This window comes from Phodopus roborovskii, unplaced genomic scaffold (genome assembly GCF_943737965.1).
Source record: "Phodopus roborovskii unplaced genomic scaffold, PHOROB, whole genome shotgun sequence".
NCBI lineage: Eukaryota > Metazoa > Chordata > Mammalia > Rodentia > Cricetidae > Phodopus > Phodopus roborovskii.
The window spans coordinates 1-21,788 of record NW_026125298.1 but is presented as its reverse complement, the minus strand read 5'-3'; the positions used below and the strand labels follow the sequence as shown (position 1 = coordinate 21,788).

The 21,788-nt window shown below is 36.4% G+C and overlaps 1 protein-coding gene across 1 annotated transcript; it reads right to left on the bottom strand.

The window, feature by feature from the left end:
- Window positions 1-385: 385 nt before the first annotated feature.
- LOC127213667 (aldehyde dehydrogenase 1A1-like) lies at window positions 386-17,788 on the bottom strand. Its single transcript, XM_051174130.1, has 8 exons — window positions 17,783-17,788; window positions 16,556-16,669; window positions 12,530-12,632; window positions 11,403-11,587; window positions 6,398-6,562; window positions 4,367-4,524; window positions 2,878-2,952; window positions 386-962 (listed from the first exon to the last, which is right to left on the bottom strand). Exons 1-8 carry the CDS (start codon window positions 17,786-17,788, stop codon window positions 890-892), a joined length of 879 nt encoding a protein of 292 aa, XP_051030087.1. The 3' UTR covers window positions 386-889.
- Between the last annotated feature and the right edge of the window lie 4,000 nt (window positions 17,789-21,788).

Below are 21,788 nucleotides of genomic sequence, written 5' to 3'. Positions count from 1 at the left end.
CTAGTAGTATGCTTTCATGAAGTCATTCCCAGTTCCCTAAGAATTCATCTCTACCTGTTTGCAAATTATTGAATACAGGGTCTCAAAAAGCCTTGTTCCCATTATACACTCTGTTCTTTGGTATGCCAAGGACTTTGTGTTTTCCAGAGGTAAACCACTTTGAAATAACAGTTGTTAAGTGGTATAGTGGGATGGCACATCTTCTCAGAACATCTGAAAAATAATTTTTTTCTAACCCATAAATGGGGTCAGGTTGAACTTTTTTGTTCATTTGTTTTTATTTTGCATTGCATGTATTCAGGCAATTTAAAACTGCTTTTGACTGACCAGTAGAGTTCATCACCATAATCCAAACTTATACTAAAGAAATTCCACACAAACAAAATCATGCAAGTGTGCCTTTATTAAGTTTTACCTTCTAGTTCCAGCTAGGTATTTCATTTGACAAATGGGTATGGTGTTCCAGAAAACAGTTCACAACACTCAGTAGGCATAACCACAGGGACAGAGCAACTTACTCTGCAGTCACTGTATACATGGAGTAGGTCAAGGAGTCACTGAGGGACAGAGCTTAAATCACAACTGGTCCTCCTTACCAAGTAGATATTCTAAACATTCTACAATGGAAAGCACCTGACCATGACAGAGTCACAGAGAGCTTGAACCTAAATCTATCATTTTAGTCTAGGGTACAAATTGGGGTCACATATTAGTGGGCTAATGATTCTTTCAGATTAAACTACATATTTTCTATGTGTGACATTAATACTGATGAATCGCTTATGTTTAAGAAATCAATAGAAGAGTTAAAGGAAAACACCACTATACTGGTAACTATAGGAGATGTGTAGTCATTGCTGAAAGATTTCTTTTCACTCTGTTGGCTTCTTTACGAGTTCTTCTTAGATATTTTCATGGCAACTGTTTTGAGCTCAGTGTATTCATAAATTCCATGCTCACCACTAGAGAAGGAAGAAAATTACTATAAACACGATTGTGCACTGCAAGGTAAACCTAACATAATTCTCATAATTTGGTACAAGTTCTTTCTTGCTTATCTGAGTAGGGACAATGTAAAATATTTATTGAACACAGTATAGTTCATATAGTTACTAGCTTATCATAAGTTTCATGACCAAATTAACTCCCCAGAGGAGAGCAGTATTCTAAGATGTCTTTTATTTTAAAGAATTCTGCGCTCTGCTTATCCCAGGAAATATCCATTGTTTACATTACTTTATTTGAGCATATGACTAATTATCCAAATCATAATTCAACCTGGTCAGGTTTTATAAGATCAGTATGGAAGAGAGGTGTACTATATGTCACTGAAGACCGACAGAACAAACCACCAGCTGCACTAGAGGCTGCATTCACTGTCACCGGAGAGGTTAGAAAATGACCAGGAACCATTTTCAGTCCGTAGAAGCTGTAGTTTTAATAGGATTTTTAGAGTCTTGGCAAAAGAACCACCTAATCTTTCTTCGTAGAGTTTTCTATCTTTTGGATTAATTATATATACGTTTAGGGAGAAAAGAAACTAAAGGTTGCCCTTACTCAGGCATTTGGGATTTGGGCAGAGCTTGGCTTTCTCTATTCATCAACATCATATAATACCCTCAGGAGACTTTTATGTCAAGTGAACAGCAGCTGAGATCAGTGTATCTGTAGGTACCAAAGTGATTTTTAACCACGGTTTTATTCCAGACCAATTTTGAAAATTATGGTTTCTTTTCACTTGGTGGATAATTTATGTAAGAAGATTGTATTCAGTTGTGTTCCGCATAGTTTTGGCAAAAAAGATAAAATCACATGCTCTTAGGGCCATTCTCAATATTATAACACCTATGCACACAGGTTTACATAGGAGCAGAATTTTGTTCCTTACTTCCAGCACTGCTCCTGAAACCCTTCTCCTGTGTATGTAGACGGTATTGTATTCTCCCCAGAAACACAGTCTCCATTCCCTGATTATTCTGTAGGTAATTAAAGTTTTGAAAATACCTCTTCAAGGCTTCAATAAGAATTTTTTTTTAACATAGTAAAGGGCTTCACCTCAGCTCTCTAAATTCTATTAAAAGATAGTATTTTAATAAGTGATTCATTTAAAAGAGGTAAATAATTTAACCCATGATTTTGACCAAGCTGTTTTCCATTCTATTTAGAGCTGCAGCCTCACTTGTCACTCATTGGAGAAATATATATGCAATTTTGATTACATTGAAGCTGACTATACAATCCTGGATGACCCAAACTCACACATGAAGACTTTGCTGACTTTGAAATAACGGAGATCTGCCTGCCTCCTTCTCCCAAGTACTAAGATTAAAGAATAATCCACAATCTAATTCTTGGGGGTTCTTAGAGATGGTCATTTCAGTAATTCTCTGGTGTTATTTTGTAGCAAATGACTGTTCTACACAGGCACAAGGTAAACTTCACCAGATGCATAGTAGTCTGGAATAAGGAAACTTTAATTCCCTTAAGTGCTATATTTATATATCTAGAATGTTTCCATATTTATTTAAATGCCTCTCTAGATTATCAATTTATCCTTTTACTTTCAGAAAATGATTACCAAATGGTTTGTAGTCACTTATATCATAGGTAATCCTAAAAGTAGGCAACAACCAGCTACAAAGGTGGGATACTTAGCACCATCCTTTATGGACTACAAGAGCTTAACAAAATATATTCCTTCTGTTATTGTTTTTCTGCACCTTTGGAGTACTTCCAAAATTTTAAATGTTATTCTGTGTAAGAAACTCCAAGGAATAATGCAGGCATACTTCACTTAAGGTGGTGGAAATGGAACATCCTCCTTGGAGTGACAACCCCTTTCACAAAAATATGTTTGTAATACAAAGATTTACTTACAGTTCACGTCCATTTCCAGACATCTTGAATCCACCAAAGGGGCACTGGGCTGACAACATCATATAGCAATTTACCCTTAAGAAAAGAAGAGAAGGGCATTATAGATAATACTTAACTAACCCCATAATTACAAAGTTGGATATGAAAAGAATCAAAGGTCTCTTTAAAAACTCCATCATTCAGTATAATATACCATTGAGATGAGAAGGGGAAAAAAAGCAGTGCTGTAAATTTGAATGCAGAAAGCAAACATGTGTATTACCTAAAAACAAATAAATGGGATCGCTATAAGTGTGAATAATTATAAAGCAAGAATTTTCTGAATTACAGCAGAGGGAAGAGCCAATGTGCCATGAAAAGAGTGTCTACTTTGCTGGAGGCTGGGGTTTGTCTGCTGTTCTTTGGTAGCAAGCTTTGTAATGCGTATGTACTTAACCAGGCTAAAATCAACCTTCTTCAGCAGTTGCAGTGAATGTGAAAATACATGGGCAGTTTCATTAATTGGTTGATATATTGCTTACTCAAAAGTGTTGGCAAGAATTAGACCTAATTAGCAATTTTAATTAGATTTTGTAAAAAAAAAATGAAATGTTTCCATAGAGAAATATGTTATAAAAGCATGCTAAGCTTTGTGTTATTGCCAGGACAGAGGGAAGGGAAGCTTGAAGAGAAAATGTTGCTGAGGAAACAGTCTAGGGTATAGCTGGGAAAAGCAGCAGTTTGAGAGGCACAGCCTGAGAATCATCTAAGTTAAACTATAAAAATCAAAGAGCAGACTAGGTCAAAAGTGAGAGAAAATTACTTCACAAAATTTGTTATGGTGTTCTAAAAAAATGATATTTCTCAAAAAACAAAACAAACAAACAAACAAAAAACAGAGTAAGAATCTACTGTAAAAAAGCAAAAAGCAAGAAAAAGAATCATTGACTATACCAGCTTGCCTGGGATACAGACCCATAATCCCAGTTACTCTTGAGCCTGAAGCAGGAGGATGAAAGTGCAGGGCTACTCTGAACCAAAGAGTGAGTTCAAAGACAGACTCAGCAACTAAGTTCAAGTCTAACATATACATGTATGTATGTATGTATGTATACACACACACAAAAGCTGGAGTTTGGGTTGAGGGACAGAGTGCTTGCCTACACTGCACGGCACAAAGTACAGCATTCTTCGTGGAAAATAACAATGACAACAACAATAACTTTTGACATACATAAAGCAACAAAACATTATCTAACATAATTAAATTTGAACAAAACAATTTTTTATTTACCTTGAAATGAGCAATTCTTACAATGTATAGAGTAACAGTCACAAAAAGTTTATATAGGTAACTTGAAATAGTTGGATAAAGTTAATTTGGTTTTAAAAAAATAAGACAATTTTCCCAGGCGGTCAGATAATTTCTATGAATATCAAGCCTAAAGGAGGTCAACTCAGCCTATGTGGCTGATACAGGAAGGGCACACCTTACTTCAGATGAACTTACCACACCACCCCAGCCTGCAGAGCAGAAGACACAGTGATGGCCTTATCCAGGTCTTTTGTGAAAACTCCTGCTGCTAGGCCATAGCTAGTGTTGTTCGCTCTCTTGATCACATCATCTATACATTTAAACTTCATGATCTGCTGCACTGGCCCAAATATCTACATAGAATGACATGAAAACAGGTTTACACTATATACACTATATAAGCTTCAAATATATTACATATGCTTCCCTAGAAGCCATTCTACATGGACAAAAATGCTTTCTCTCACTTCAGAACAGATGGCCATGGCCAGTGAACATAAAAACATGCTGTGATCATGTATGGCATTCTCTGTTAAGCAGACACCTATCATTTGTGCTGTGACAGAGCTGTACAAAATGTAAGAACTGAACATCACATCATTAACTGCATGATTTCCTTGGAAATATCTTAAAAGTTAATTCCAGTTTTCTTTGTTGTCCAAATTACTGCACAAGACAACATGAACAAAAAAAGCAGTCCTTTGCTCTAAGAGTAACAAATAGACAATGATTGAGAATAATATTTATGCTTTCAACATCAGTGTATCATTGTTTTAAACATCAACCTTTCTACTGTATTTGTATCATCTCATAATTATAAATATTGTATAATATAGCAGAGATTTTTATTGTTTAGTGTCACTCAATACTATATACCATTACTAAACTCTGGAACTTTGCCATACTAAGTAAAGCTTGAGGTTCCTGGCAGTGACTATCATCACACTTGATTCTTTCAGTGTTAGCCAGTCTTTCATTTCTGCTGGAATCTAGTTAATAAAGGCCACACACGACTCAGTGTGTATGTCAGCCCACATACAACTGGGTCTTCTCAGCGATACTGTACTTCTGTCCTTTGAAAAGATATTAATCAAAATTTAGTAAAAGAGAGGTTTCTTAGAATGTTAGTACACTTTCCTGGGAAATATAAGCATGGTTGGCAAAAACTCAGATGTGTCATTTAGTTTTCTGGTATACAGAGGAAATCTAAGTGTTATGGGGCAGTCACCAGCAACTCTCTGAAGGCTGGAGCAGTCCCTGGTATTTTAAACAGTCTCGTGACCTGGAAACTGGGAAGCATAACAGTGTGAACACTGTAAATGGGAACCAACTGGAGCAGGACTATGGTGGGTTTGCTAAGAACTGTAGCAACTTAGCCTATACAGTATGGGCTCTGGGTTCCCATTCTGAAGCAGCAAATGAGATAGTCCAGTGAGTACATTATAGGAGCACAATCTTCCTTGAATGAATATTACTTTCTGCCTTATTGTCCTTCATACTCATGTTAATCAAGGTCTACAAGAACAGTAGCTCTGATCAAAGAACTGGCCATTAAGTGCAGAAATTCAAATGCAGTTGAGGTGTGAGTTGATGCAAACAATCTAAGTGTGTTGGGTTATCCACATATATGATCTTTATTTCTGTTCTTTATATTTATTCCTGCTTCTTGAACAGCTGAATATTCCCCTTTTCTCCTTATTTGCTGACATTGTGGAGTAAAGAATATAACCTCCAGGATGCTCTGTCATATCAGGGACATGAGTATGAATTCACAGAATGGGGGAAAGTATGGTTCTGCACAGTTGAGTCATTGTACTTTCTTATTGCAGTATATAGCACAAAACACTTTCATTGTTTATGGCAAATGCTTATATATCTGTATATAGTAAAAGCCCTCATAATCAAGATGTATATTAGTTACTATTTTAATCGCTAACTAGTTCTTTTTATTAATGTGTTGTTTGTTGGTTAGCATCTTTATTGATCCTGTTTTTAAGAGTCATTTCCCCTTCCTTTAAGGCTGTTAATGAAGCACCTATAGAAGCTGCTGTGGAATTTGTTCTGTGTTTGATAGAAACTGCTTGTAGCCCATTGCATTCCTCACTGATCAGTCTTGATAACAAATTACTTTAGGCTTTATCATCAAGCACTTCAGGGGAATGTTGTTCCCCTGAACAACTGAAGGTTCAGAATGGCCCAGAAACAGAACCTCGTGGAACCCATTACCTCCTCTTTGGCAATGCGCATCTCATCAGTTACATTGGAGAACACTGTGGGCTGGACAAAGTAGCCCTTGTTCCCCCAGCGTCCACCACCACACTCCAGTTTGGCTCCTTCTTTCTTCCCACTCTCAATGAGATCAAGTATTTTCTCATGTTGTTCCTTGTCAATCTAATTGAAAGAAATCATAGGGAAAAAGGAAATAAATGAAAAACCACTAAATCAGTGGTTTGCAAACTATGGGTCTCAACCAGCAGAAACCACTGATTTCCTATGGTCTTAGGAACCCTAGTCACAAACTTATTTTTGTTGTTACTTCATACATACAATTTTGCTACTTAGTGGTATCTCATTTCCTAAGACCACCAGTAATACGTATTTTCCAATAGTTGTGTCCCACGGATTGAGAACCGCTGCATTAAATGATGTCCACATCCAGGACACTCTCTCAAGTCTGTCAGTTAAGCAGAGGTTCAGCTCAGTCTGCCTATTCTTGAGTATGTTTTTCTGTTAATCTTGGTACATTTACAAAGGATAGCAATTAGAAAGGCAGAAATATTGGGGCCTTTTACACATCTGTCATTTATTCACCTTGGAAGGAATTTGTTAATGATTTAGCACATATGCCTGAAAACTTAGTCCTTACTGAGACAAAGGAGTGATGAGCAAAGGATCAAGTCCAGTGTCACTTTAGAAGCAGATGCTTTGGGCTGTATAAGACCTTTATTCTTCAGAAATGAAATCTGCCTATTCTTGGGTCAGGTTTACTGGTCTGCCTGCTCTTTCATACCATGTATGATCACAGTTTGGGGGTCTTGCTCCATTCAGTGCACTAAGTTGCATCCCAGTTTCTAACAAGAAATGATTATCAATTTCCTGTTCCATTATGTGGACCATGTCTAAATAATATGATAATCATCACAGAAGTATCGTGTTTTAAATAATATTTTGCATAAGACAGAATTAAAGAGATCAGATTTCTGGTTGACAATATCAGAATCATTGAATACTCCACCCACTTGCTGAGACTTATGGGTTTCCTAATACTCTAGTTTTCACCGAAAGGGGAGGTGAATGATTGAGTAAGTCTTGGATTTAAGATCATTTGTACAGACTGCCTGCTTGAGGTATGACTGGGTTTACATAAATGGAACATTTAGAAACCAAGGGACTAAAAGGAGGGGGTCAGATTTGGGGCTGATTTATTTTCTGTCTTGTATTGACAACTGAAATTCTTTACATCATTGAACTCTCAGTACTCAAAGGATCAGAAAAGCTTGCATGACTTGCTTTCTAACTGCACTTATCTCAGCCTCTACCTTTAGTTAGAGTAAATGCTGGCTGCTATCAGTTACTAGCTGAGAAAAGTTAACATAGTATTTGTCAACCTGTTGTTCCAAATGTTCAGTGTGTAATACTCAAAAGAACATTCCTCAAAGATAACCTCTTCATTCATTGTCTATTGTGGAACTCCAGGGGTTGGTTGAAAAGCCAAAGCACTGATATTACTACATACAATATATCCAGGCTAAGTTGTGGTATCATGTAGATATGTTTAACTGAGATATTCTGGAGTTAATGTGCACTCAGTCATCCTTTAATTTCATGAACATCTCTGTCCTATTCTCAGAAAATCTCTATTTTTCAGTTCTTTATTTTAAGATATACATTCCAACTCATAGTGCTTCTCTGTCTTCGACAAAAAAAAAAAATGCCCCTAGATGCCCCTAGGGAATCTAGTCCTTGACTATTTGCTCCAGAAAGAGGAAATATTGAGGTATATCATTGTAGATCATGGAACTGATAACAGTAATCTTATTATCAGAACACACAGTCTACAAAATTGTAAACATCACTATGCTGTTATAATGGTGTTAAAATGTGTGCTTTGATTTTTTGAATGTGACTATTTTTTGATTCCTTAGATTTTATGTGTTAGAAATTATATAAACCAAAAAAGGCACAAGTTCATCTATGAAAACCATATGTTCATACCTTGAAAGTAGAGATCAATGAGTAATTTGAGGGCAGACATGTAAATATATTATTATTTCTAAGAAGATAATGGTTGTACTATACATAAAATTATTATCATGTATTATCATATATAATTTCTATCATGCATAGTGAAATTTAATTGGTATTTATGACTATATGATGAAATAAACATCATGCTGGCTATGTCACACAGTTTATCTCATTTCACTATATAATGAATCTTCAAGATTTATACTTTTATTACTACTTAATTAACAAGGAAATTGAGGGAGGGGGAGATCATACATTTTTCTTTTCAAATGAAAAATGCTAATCATTTTAAGCTTTTCTGGATGCATTTGGGTCCATGAAGACAAATAAAAGTATTACTTTACAAATGAATAAAATATACGTATATGAATACTCATATGCAACATGAAATAAATAATAACATATTATTTATAACTATTATACAAAAATATATAGTACAGTATAATAATCTGCTTTGAAACTGAAATTCTTGCAGTCTATCATCTTTAAAATGATAAAAAAAAACTATGTAAAATATTTTCCTAAAAAAATGTATTTGATCTTAATTTTTCCCTAAAATTATTTTTGTTGTGATATTTATGAATTCCCAAACTCTGTTTAAAAAGTCCCAGTGACTCTGCCAGCAGTGGATGAAACACTAGGCAAAAGTTGGTCAATGCATAACTTTTCTCATAATGTTTTTCTTATTCCAGATAAAAACATAGGATAGAGAAGACTCGGGCCTCCCCATGCTTTTGCTTGTCAACATGCCTGCCTATTCTCTGTATCCCAAGCAACCTCTCTTAAAAAGATATGTACTTACAAAGGAGAGTAAAGCCATGTGATAGTCAACTAGAATACAGGATTGTTTACTTTAGAATCTTACAATTCAGAATGTTTAAAGTCTATTTTAATTTATCCTATAAATAATAATACATTTCCTCTCAATTGAAGGCTTTGGCTGAATAACACAGTTCTCTTGATGAAAGAAAACAATAAGTTGCTCAATATGAAGGATTTCAGATAATCTTTTCTTCTGCACCCTTTGTCATCTAAAGACATACCTTTCATTTGTATACCTACTGTCCATCATTCACTTATCAACATATTGTATTTACTTACCAATCTATCTAATGGTAATATGTTTTATATTTGGATAGCAGATCAATATATATATTTAGGAAGAGAAGTGATCATAACAAAATTGCTAAGAATTGCATCATTTAAATTATATCATTTTTAAAATTCACAAATAGGGATTTGAGAATTAGCAAATATAAAAATCAGCAAGTATCTATACACTCACTGAAATAAATGATAAAAACACATAATGAGACTGATACAATACAAATAATTCCTTCACTTGGCAGTTATCTTGGGGCACTGCTTCAGTCCTATGCATTTCCTACATGGGGACTTTGACTAAAAAGAAACACTAAGAGCTTCTTCCAAGCTATTTATATGATAAATTCTAAGATGTTACTGACCATGTCCTCTTTGGTACTTATAGCTTTTTCAAGGTCCTCTCATGAGGCATAGCCAGTAGCAATGTACCCCTAAATTTTTGCTAATGGAATTTGGTTTGTAGTTGTTAAATAACTGAAGAATGAGGTTTGGTTCCAATTCAAAAGTGAGAAACAGTGTATCATAGTTAATATAAAAGAATATCAGCTCCAAGGTCAATGTTCAGTCCCAAGGGCACAGCTCTCAGGAATAGCTTTAATGGCACTTGGGGACAGTAAACTCATTGTTATGAGGTTGTATTATATTCACTGTTGGGTGCTCAGCAGCATCCTTTCCTCTGCTCAGGAAATGTGAGTAGGTCCCCTTCATCTTGTTGTAATAACTTAATATGTCTCCAGATAAGGTCCCCTATCATGGGTGGGGTGGGCATAACTGCCTCTGGTTGAGGGCTTACTGTTTTAAAGAAGGAGCCAGAGGCAGGTATGAACTCAGAAATTAAAGTCCATAAATCTTGGGCAGACGATATCAGACTATGAACAAAAGCTGTGAGAGATGAAAAGGGGACCTTTGGACAAAGAGACAAAGACATTGGTATTTTCAGTGGATCTAACTACACAGAAGAAACTCAGAGTCCCCTGGGAAATGCTTGCTTCTGATAACTATAGAGAAAAGCATGTCAGAAGCCCATAAACCAGAATCTTCAAGAACACTTACAATAACATTACATTAGATAAACTGAGGACCCTGCAGAGGATCCAGAAGTGCTTGACTGCTTATAGTTGTAGTATGACTGATGAAGGGAAAGACTGATTATAAGGGATAAATTAAATCTATATGAATTTCCAAGAGGTCTACAAATTGTAATAGGAATCTAAAAGCATGCAGATTGAAGAAGGCAAGGAACTGATAATATCGGCAACTTTTCCTCTTTACCTCTTGTGTGTTATGTGTATGTGGTATGCACTCAACTGCAAGTATAACAATGCATTGTGTGAAGAAGACAGAGGTTGACATTAGGTGTCTTTTACTCTCAGTCTCTATCCTATTCTCAGAACTTATGAGCTTGGCTGTTCAAGTTAGTCACTTTGCCTTGGGAAATTCCTGCCTTATTTCCTGAACTTTGGAACTGAATGCCAGCTACCACATGTAGTTTTTAAGTGGGTGCAGGAATTTGCACTGTGAACTTCATGCTCAAATGGCAAGAGCTTTATCCAATGGGTTACCTCCTCAGACTTATACATGTTTAATCCCCTGCACTATTCTTAAACTGCTTCTCAATATATAATATTTTTTGCCAACACAAAATTAGAATGATTTTTCCCATTGGAAATTAGCCTCTTTTCATAAAATGAGATCAGTGTAATAATGTGTAGATGTAAGTTTCTGTCCCTCCTGGTCCCATGGCTAATATAAGCAAGATGTCACCACAATAATGTCCACTAGCCAAGTGTATAGTTAAGAGGTAAAGTTAATTCTTCTAAGTTCTAAGTAGTTCTAAGTAGATATTTCTTCTTGTATTGCAATGCTTGTCTTTTTTTACCTGAGGGCCTTGATTTATTCCTGAGTTCAGAGGATTTCCAAGAACATATTTCTTAGCTCGCTCAACACTCCTTTTCACGAACTCATCATAAATTGACTCCTCAACAAAAAGCCTGGATGCCGCTACACAGCATTGGCCTTGATGGTAGAACACCCCATAATGTGCAAACTCAACGGCTGTGTCCACTGCAAAGGAAACATTCACATTAAAGAAGAAATATTTTCTAAAGCATGCACTTGTTCACGTGCGCTCACACACATGCACACACACTGAAGAGATGGCTGGGTGGTTAAAAGCACTTGGATCTCTTCTATTGTTCTGTAGTTGAGTCCCCAGTGTCTATGAATGATGGGTCACAATCTCCTATAGCTACTTCCTCAGGACCTCTGAAGCCTTCTTCTGGCCTTTGGAGACATTCATGCTCATTTATACATATCCACACATATATGCACACATACATATCACATCTAAATCAAAATAAAATTCTTAAATGTATTTTTTCTCAGATGAAAAATGGTGATAGGGTAAAAAGAAGAATCACCAAACAGCCATAGACTTAACATATTTTACCTCTTAGAAGCCAGTTGACAAAATAATCTTGATGATGTTTTTATTTTCAATGAAATGACAGAAAGAATCAGGGAAGAGAGGCTAGTACTTCTTCAACACAGACCCTACTAAGAATATAGACTTAATTGTAAGAACAAATAGCAATGCAAATGATTTTATAACTCTTTCTAATGATTGAAATATTTGTGACTCCTTTAAAATTCAGGTTTAATTAATAAAAATATGAAATATTACCATAAATAATCTCAAGACATTCACATACTTTGGTCAAAGGGAAAATTATTACCAAAACCATGTCACTGATTCTAGATGCAGTACATTTATACTACCTCAGGTTGACACTGGGAAATAGTAAGCTATTCCAACTCAGGACAAAATTTTCTCAGTGTTTGTCAGCTGTATACTACAGGATCAATTTAAAAGCTGTGCAGAGTCACCTCAGACTCTAGTTAATTCCTTACACTGGAAGCAAAGTCATTTGCAAGACTCCAGGTGACTGTGACATTCACAGGCATCAGGAGGAGGAAGGGGAGATCTAGCAAGGGACTTGTACTTACAGTCAGCATCTGCAAACACAATGCAAGGGCTCTTTCCTCCAAGCTCCAGGGTGACCCTCTTCAGGTTGCTTTTCCCTGCAGCTTCTTTGATTAATTTGCCAACCTGAACCCAAACATCACATAGGAGGAGGCTTAGTTTGTTCTCATGTCAATAGGTTGTTTTAATACTTTCCATTCGTAGAACATTTACATCACCCTTTAATTTAATTTGGAAGATACATGAAATGGTGTTGTTCAGGATCTGGCACCTTCAGGTGTAAAAGCCTCCACCATCAAGTCTGAAAATATGATGAAAATCATAAAATGCTCCTGGGCAGAAGAGCAACTTGAGAACTGACTTTCATGTGTGGGCTGACAAGAGTTTATTTTTCATGTTCATCAAAACTTTCTCTCTATATTTGATCACAAATATCCCCAGACACCTCATGCAATGACTTTTCTTCCCTCTGGGTGACATTTATAAAACTTGGTTCTTCCTTTGTTTGGGCTCACCTCTTAGTACAGATTCTCTTTGACCTCTTGTCTGGTGTTTGTAGGTGGGCATGATTCTTTTTCCCCAGTCTCCCAAAGAAACACATGAAAACCCACCTGGCATACCCCAAATGGTATCCTACATATCTGCAAAATTTTCCCAACAGACTGTCATTTTCTATGGCCCTGTGTGTTTATCACAATGTGCTCACTGTTAATGGATCTGGGCACATCCTTCACCACTGTGTTCTTGGCACTGTGCTCCTGTTTCTCCTACACATGGCAATCTTCACAGTGGATAGAAAAGAAACAGGCTGCCTCTGATCTCTGTGTTCTTCTTGCCCTTAGCTGGGGATGCTGACATTCTAGTTTCTTCCTTAATTCCACTTCCTTCATCTAAAAGACATTGGTTTCATCTTATTTTACTTTCTCTCTTTGGGTTCCTTCAATTGAAGGTTGTTTTCTAAAAAAATTAGTTTTCCTTTTCCATCCTTAAATCCAGCTTTTATAATCAAGTGTACTTCATTATGTTCACAATGATGACATTCTACTTAAAACATTTGTATCCCGGTATCTAGAGATACCCATTTGCTTCTTTAATCCTCTGTTTCCTGGGCTGTTCTACATATTGGATTTTAATGGATCATTTCTATCACACTTATAAGTGATGACATTATTCCTATGTGGATACTGTTTTGTTTTACAGAAAAGATATTCGTTCTACTGAGGTTTTCATTTTATTAATGTTGTTATAAATCTAAATTTAATTCCTGAAATTAAATGAATAGAAATAAACAAAACTGGTCATGTGTCCCAGGGAAGAACTACCTGAAATTTGGCTTCCCTACTTCTCTTTCAGACTGTTGTTTTCCTTACTTTCTGTCCTTTATTTCTGACAGTGTATCCCTGGATAGTTCATTCTGGCTTGTGGGGGTAGTGGTGTCAGCCATGATGCTGAGTCTCTGTGGCACAATCTCTGTGACTATTTTCATTTAAAAAGTGAATATGCTCTTATTTTATCTTTTTGGAGGTACCTGATCAGTTTAGCAGAAAAGTTCTGCCATCATAGCCAAATCTTGTAATGGTTAATGGAGTTAAGACCAGAGGATATTTTGTAAAGCTACAATACACATGGCAAAGAATGTGTAGCACAGTTGTTTGGTTAGAAATATGAAGAAAGAATAAAGATTTTATGTAGGTTGTACATTCAGGTGGACAATTTGAGGCTTGCTTCAATTTTCTCAGAAAACAAGCAAGTAATTTTTATCCCGTGATTTTATACCCTTACTTTTAAAAAGTATAATTTTATTTTCCTGAAGAGGACAATGAGAATGGCAGAATCCAAACTGTTCACTCTCTTGTTGCATCCTGTGTGAAACAGAGGTGACCAGTATTTAGGAAAATATATATTATACAGTGTGGCTAAAGTTCTTTATAGAAATGAATTATTTAAAATTCTTATTATCTAAGCTATGTTAATCTTTTTTTTCTTTTTGTTAGATTGTTTCATGATTGTGACCACAGAAGATGCAATCTATCATTTGCTTCTGGATTGAAAATGGTTCAGGAACTTTAGTGTAAGTCAGGTAACAAACATTGAGGAAAACAAATGAACAAGTTCCCACAAAGCATTTGTATTGGACTAGTGCTATGTTTATCCTTGCTGTGGCTTTTAAAAGCATATTGCTATGGCTTTGTCATATAGAAGCCACCATTCTGTGGCTAACCCTGAACAGGAGTCTTTGAGGTGAGCCAGACAAGAGAAAGAGATTAATCTATAAGGACACTGTCCTGCAAGGCCAGTGGAAACATTGTCTAGTTCATGATTTTCTTAGAACTTCAGATAGGAGCACCAAGGCATTGTGGGAACACTGGGAGGTGGTTGACAGGAGCAGATGCCCACATACAAACCAAAGCCTGGGAAAACAAAAGTGACCAGGAAATTTCCCAAGTTTTCAGAAGGGGCTAAATGTCTTCTTTGGTGGGTTCTCATTTTTATTAAGTAAAACTGAGAAAGCCAGATATTACATTCTGCTTTTCAAATAAAGAAAGCCAAATTTGGCAAAGATATGATGCCTATAAAAGTTAAGATTGGAATTTGAACCCAGATTTTGCTTGATCTTCTAATTTCCATTTTTATTGGGTGGCGGGGTATATGAAGAGGCCTCAAAATGGCTCATGTTTCAGGATCACTTATGACAGTTGAACATTCATGCTACATCTGGGGTTAGGACCAGAAGCCTTTAGCACAGGAGGAGTCAGCATAGGTTTCAGACCCATATAAGCCATGGATTCCCCCAATGCAGGAGGTGGGAAATCCCAAGATTCTATCTGCCTGCCTCTTCCATCCCTGATATGATATCACCATTACAAAAATTATCAGCATGTCTTATACATCCTCACATCTTCTTACCCCACAGAATATTCTGAGTGCAGCAATTTTAGAAAGACCATTATGTCAATCACAGATTTTTCACTATGTACTATTTTTCTACTGTCCATGCAAAACAAAGAAAATGTGTTTTAGAAGGTCAAGAATGGAATAAAACTAGAACTTAATGTTTATCAATTCAACTTCTGAGAAGTTTAATAAATACTGAAGCAACTATGAATATAAGAAAATCAAATTAACCTCAGCTCATTAAGAAAAATCTTCTTGCTTCTCAGTCATCAAGTAGTTAAAGCAGAAAATATTCCTCAACATCTCCAGCAAGTCTTGCACCCATCTAGCTTCAGATAAGTTTTCCTTTCCTTGATCTCCTTTAAGTATCTGACAGCCTTCTCCATCCTGTTTACTTCCTGTAGGTATTCACTGCTTAGTGTGGTCTATTCTTGCTCACTTTTAACCCAGGCCAATGAGGCGTGCAGTGTCTTTTTGGTTGAATAACTAGTAATGTGATGACAAGTAGGGTGACTGAGACTTGACTTTACTTGAAACAGGGTATTTTCTACATTGTCTGTTTTAATAGAAACTCATGCAATATCCAGATTTATGTTCAAGCCTGTTTCTCTTCCTGCACCCGCCACTTCTTAGAGTGTTTTTGGGCTGTTTCTTATTTCTCAGCTTTGTAAGGATCCATAGTTAATTCAGCCACACAGAACACTGAGGCTGTCCAGAAGAAACATGGAAGGAAGTGGATTTTTGTCTCCCTCTCAGGCTGTGCTGGGTAGATAGTCTTAAATAAGATGCTAAGGGTGAGACTCTACTATTTAGTTTTCTTCACCTAGAGGTTGAACTTTCACTCATTCATATAAATCACTGTGGTAAATTTTATAGGTTTTACCAGATACTTTTACCACTTATCAGACAAGCTCAGAGGATATATTTCCAAGAGATAGTAATAAACACATTGAAAATAGTAATCTTTCTGAATTAGTAACAAGTATTTTCCTTTATCCTAGATTCACCCACTTGTGCTTGATAAACATATTTCAAGAACAGAATAAGGAATAAATCCTTGAAACGACTTTTGTTTTTAGAGTGTTGGCTTAGAAAGAACTGCAGAGTACAAGCTTGTTCTCATTAGAGATGAGGCATCCGGAGACTGGTACTACCTGTGTTGATCCTGTGAAGGCCACCTTGTCGATGTCCATGTGAGAGGAAATGGCTGCCCCTGCAGTTGGTCCATAACCAGGGACAATGTTCACCACACCAGGAGGAAATCCTGCCTACAAGTTAAGAGGCAAACAGTCAGTGGATCAAGAATTTAATTCCCAACAGAGGCACGACTACATGACCGAAGCGTTTGTTAATATAACCATAGGAGTTTTCTTTCCACACACAAAATTGCATGTGTTTATTCTTTAATATTACTATTTTTTTCTTTTTCCACAGGAAAATATACTTCAAGGTGGTATTATTGAGAAAACCTTTCTGGCAATCCAATAGTCATCAATGGATCATAGCTCCAATGATTATCTGTGTCAAATGTCAGAAGGGAGACCTCGGTGAGAGGATCCAGAAAAGTGTGATAAAGTATGTACATAGAAAGAAGTCTTTCAGTCTCATCAGCAAAGCTGAAAAGCTAAAGAGCGGGTACATTTTCAGTGTTCCCGTGTTGAATCTCAGGTGGAGCAGCTAGGTGACAAATCCCTAGAGGTATTGTTCAATCATTAAAAAAAAAAAAATCACATAGGCAAAGCCTCTCTTCTCAGGATGGTCGAGTGATTCTTGGCACATATGATCTCTAACCTTCAGTCACATTCAAACTAAGATAACTGAAACAATTCACAGAAGCAACCAGGCCAGTTAATATTTCAGCATTTGAAAGAATGTCATGATTTCCTTGGAACTGTGCTCAGGAGACTTGAACAACAGAAATGACAAGTTACAAGATGACTGGCTAAATGCTTCTGTCATTTAGATAGAGACATGTTTGTGCTAACTGACAAAAAGACACTCTCCTGCTTTCATCTCCATGCATGGACAGCAGCCATGTGTGAACAGTGAAGCTCACAGTAGCGGGAGTGAGGTATATAAAGTAAATGAGGGAGAAGGGAATGGATCCTGCATTTTCCTGCATGTTGTGACTTGGAGACTCACCCCTTTTATTAGAGAAGCCATGTAAAGAGCAGTGAGAGGCGTTTGTCTGTTGGTTTGACAATCACGGTGTTTCCACAGCTAAGGGCAGGACCTATCTTCCAAATGAACATGAGCAGTGGGAAATTCCACTAGAAAGCAAAATTGAACAATTTTATATTGTCTCAAACAAGTTTCTAAAATGCCCTGCCTTTATAGAAAATTGGTAAGTTCTTTGTAAGTATATGACCCATCTCACTTACCTTCATTGTTAAAAGCAACTAGTAAATGATGAATGTTCTGAACTAAACATATAGAAAGGAATAGGAAAACACTTATGAATTTAATTAAGTCATGTTATTTTGAATTCTTATTCTACAAGGAAGACATTATTTTATGTCTTTGTATATAATTAAACATGACAAATGTTACAGATAGTTTAAAAGATATGATAACTTCTCCCTTACACCCCATAAAGAACACTTACTGAATTTACTTCAATTATAATGCACTAATATATTTTAGTACATTGTATGTCTAGGAGAATCCATTTCACTTTTTGGATCCTGAGACTAACACCAGACATCCATGGACATATTGAATGCACTTTCCACAACACAGAGCTATGTTTAACTCAAGATAAATAAAAATATTGTTAAAGGCAAATGAAGTTCACATCCAGTAAGTCAAAGCTTGAGTTTGGATCTCAGCAAACTTACTGGCCACCTGAAGAAATAGTACATGTGACTGCTTCTCTATTTAATGCATTAACCACCCATGAGTGGTAAAAACAGTCCTCTCTCCTTAGATGTTGTCCTCAAGTTAACAAAGAAATGCAGGCATGTAGAAAAGCATGTGTGAGGCTCAGGGTTAGATTTCCAGTACAACAGAGCAAAACAGGGGAAGCCAGTGTTTAAACTTATCCAATATTCCTAGCTGGTGGAGTGACATAGGTGTGTTTGTGTGTTTTCAAAGCCTTTGAAGTACTGAACAGTTCTATGAAATACACTGATATATTCAGTCACACTAAACAAGAGTCACTGCCATTCTGAAACCTTCAGGATGCTTCAATGTTTTTAATTTAGCTTTAAAACTATCTTGTTAATCTTGAATCTTGAAGGAAAACTGGTTACCTCAAGAACATGATTTTTTTTTTTTTTTTTTGGCAGAAGAAGAATTTTGAGTACCCAACCCTGCTCCCTAAAGATATAATACAGGACACAAACTATTCCAATTTTCATGGTGGCTATTCCTTTCTCTTCAATTAAAGGACATTTTCCTTGATTTGAACAATTTTGCTGCTGCTGCTACTGTCCACAACTACTGTCTCGAGGAGGAGACAGACATGCTGGGAGCAGTGAGCACTGCTGTGTGCACTGACATGTCCCAGCACAGATGAGCTGCAATAAGCCTTTGCCACATGATTACAAAGCATAGCTCATGAAACCATAACATAGCACAATTTCCAAAACAACACCAGGCTTATTTGGCAACACTGAAACACCCAAAGTACAGCAACATATAGAGGGGGTCTGCACAGCTAGTGCATATCCAAGAAGGTAAGTTGCAGAAATCTATTCTTCAGGAAGTCAAGCTTATTGAATTCACTCCATACATAAACCATCACACGTTTCAGTTGTATAAGGATGGGGCTTCAGATCAAATGTAACTACTGCTTTCTTTCCACCATTGGAGACTGAGGAACTTACAGGATTATTTGGCCACACACCCCAATTGGTTCACGCCTTGTATAAGTGAAAATATCTCCATCTGGAAAAACAGAGCAGACACACCATCCAATAAAGGTGAATGCGGGATGCAATTAAAGCCAGGCTGTTGTGGGAGGTTGGTATGAGAGGGAGCCCCACAGTGAATAGCAAAAGGGAAATATCCTGTCTAACATTAACATAAAGATGGAGCTATCAAATAGCAATTTGATTCTAAAGAGTAAGCAGCATTCCATTTCTAGTATCAAAAGATGGCTGCCTTCTATATCACCCTTGTTCACAGAGTAACACAGAAAGGAACTGGGAAGTAAGGTTCTGTTTGAGTAAGGGCAGAGACACATGCAAATGTTTCCAGCATTTCAAATCTCCCAGGAGAACTAACTTTTAAAAAATTAAATGATTTAAAATAGTGAAATATCTCCACAGAACAAGCAGTCTTTCTACTTACTTGGTTTTTCTTTGCCTAATAAATATAAATGCAATATCTCTTAATCCATGAAAAAGAAAAGTTGTTTGGAAGTGAAATATAGTTCTCTTCCATCTGGGTTTGTCCATTCCAGTGCCTTATTTTGATGTGGTTACCCTGGGAATTTTGTTGTTCTGTGTTTTATTCTGGCTTTCTTTATAGGTGCCTCCCTGCTATAGCAAGTACTTTTCCTGGCAAGAACTATAGGTACTTCTTTTATGTTTCCTAAGGGTGGAGTAAGAGCCACACAAAGCCCATTTCTTGCTATCTCTGTTGTCATATTTTTTATTTCCTGAAGACCAATCCTGCAGTGAGATTGGAAGTATATATTAGTCTCAGAACTGGAAGTGAACTACTTGGATGCCTGAAGTCTTTCCATTTATAGATTTTTTTCCAGTTATTGATTCTTTCTTTCCAGCTGAAATATTTTTCAAGTTTTGGTTCTACTATATGCACACTAAATAAAACTTGCACAAATATTCCTATGCAAACCTTTAAATCCAGCTAGTAAATATGTTCTTACCTTGCTTTGTGTGTTTTGAAACATATAAAATATAAATCATTTTTTTAATACACTGAGCTTGGGTAACCAGTAGCATACCTGCCTCTTTCTAGACCAAATGTCTTTAAACAATTGCATTATAGGAAGAATAGTCAATGTTGTTATGGAAATATGTGATTTCAGTGGCCAGCTTTGAAAAAATCTGGACATTTGGACACCTCATTGATTTTTAATTGATTATATGATAAATGTTCTTACTTTAATGCTATTTACACTCTCTACAGTTTTACTCTCATGATTAATGGGTAACCTAAACTTAAAAAAAAACTATTTATTCAATTGGACTCCCTCTTCAGAAATATGTATGTATTCAAAGTCAAGGGAAAAATAATCTCTGCCTTATTGTTTGAAATCTTTATCAGAGTTTATGGTGTCATCTCTGTGATGGTAGCCTTGCCTCCACCACCAACCCTGCTAGCTTTCTAAGTATACTTACCACTTGGTATTGTTTGACCATGGACCTTGTCTGCCCAGCCTGCACAGTACTTCAGTGCTTTTATGAGCCTCCAAATCAAACATGTATGAACTGGTGAAGACTTTCCCACCATTGATTGCCTCCATTGTCTGAAAAATGAAGACAAACCACAGTGTAAAATTGGAACAAGAATATTAGATTAAGAACATTGCTTGATAGAGTTGGAGATGGCTTAGTGGTTAAGATTGTGGAATGCCAATGCAGAAGACTCAATTTGATCCCAGCACCCACATGATAGCTTACAATCATTTACAATGACATATAATGTTATGCCTTCTCCGTCCTCTAAGTGAGCAGTCCTGCACATAGTGCATATACACATATGGGATAAATACCCATACACAGGAAATAAGTTAAAATAAAATAAATAATGACATACTCATGTATGAATGAGCAGCGCATAATTGGATTCAGAAGAGTAGAAAGAGGATATAAAAAGTAGTCATTTAGGTGGCATGAGGGGCCCTAAGGGGATTTGATAGAAAGTAGTTGTGGGTGGATATGATCAATATCCATTTTATAACTGTATGGAATGTTATAAGGATAAAAGTAAATTAGAAGAATATATGGTCAATACTTTTAGTAGTTAAGTAAGAGAACTTTGTAATTATAAGAAGTCACAAATCATCTCAACAAACTGTTTTTAAAACAGAGCCCAATAACTTGTTTATGATCACATAGCAAGATCATTGTAGAGGGGATAACGAGATTCCTATCATTTGACCCTTGTGCTCTTTCCGCAGCATTCTGAGTTCCTTCCTACTAAGCTAGGTCTATGCATTTCTCAGTTCCACAGGTACACAACTAAGAAAATAACTGGTAGTGTTCTGGTCATATAAGAATTCCAATAGGATCTCATTTTCCAGGCAATGATGGAGACACTTGGTGATTGCATCCATTCTGATGCCCACAATAATTGCCATATTCTCCACAGATAGAAAGTTTGTTGGTCCAAATGTGATACTTACATCTCTCACCATGGATTCTTGGAATTTCCTAGCAGTTTGCAATGGCAATCCTACTGTTTAGGCAACAAGGT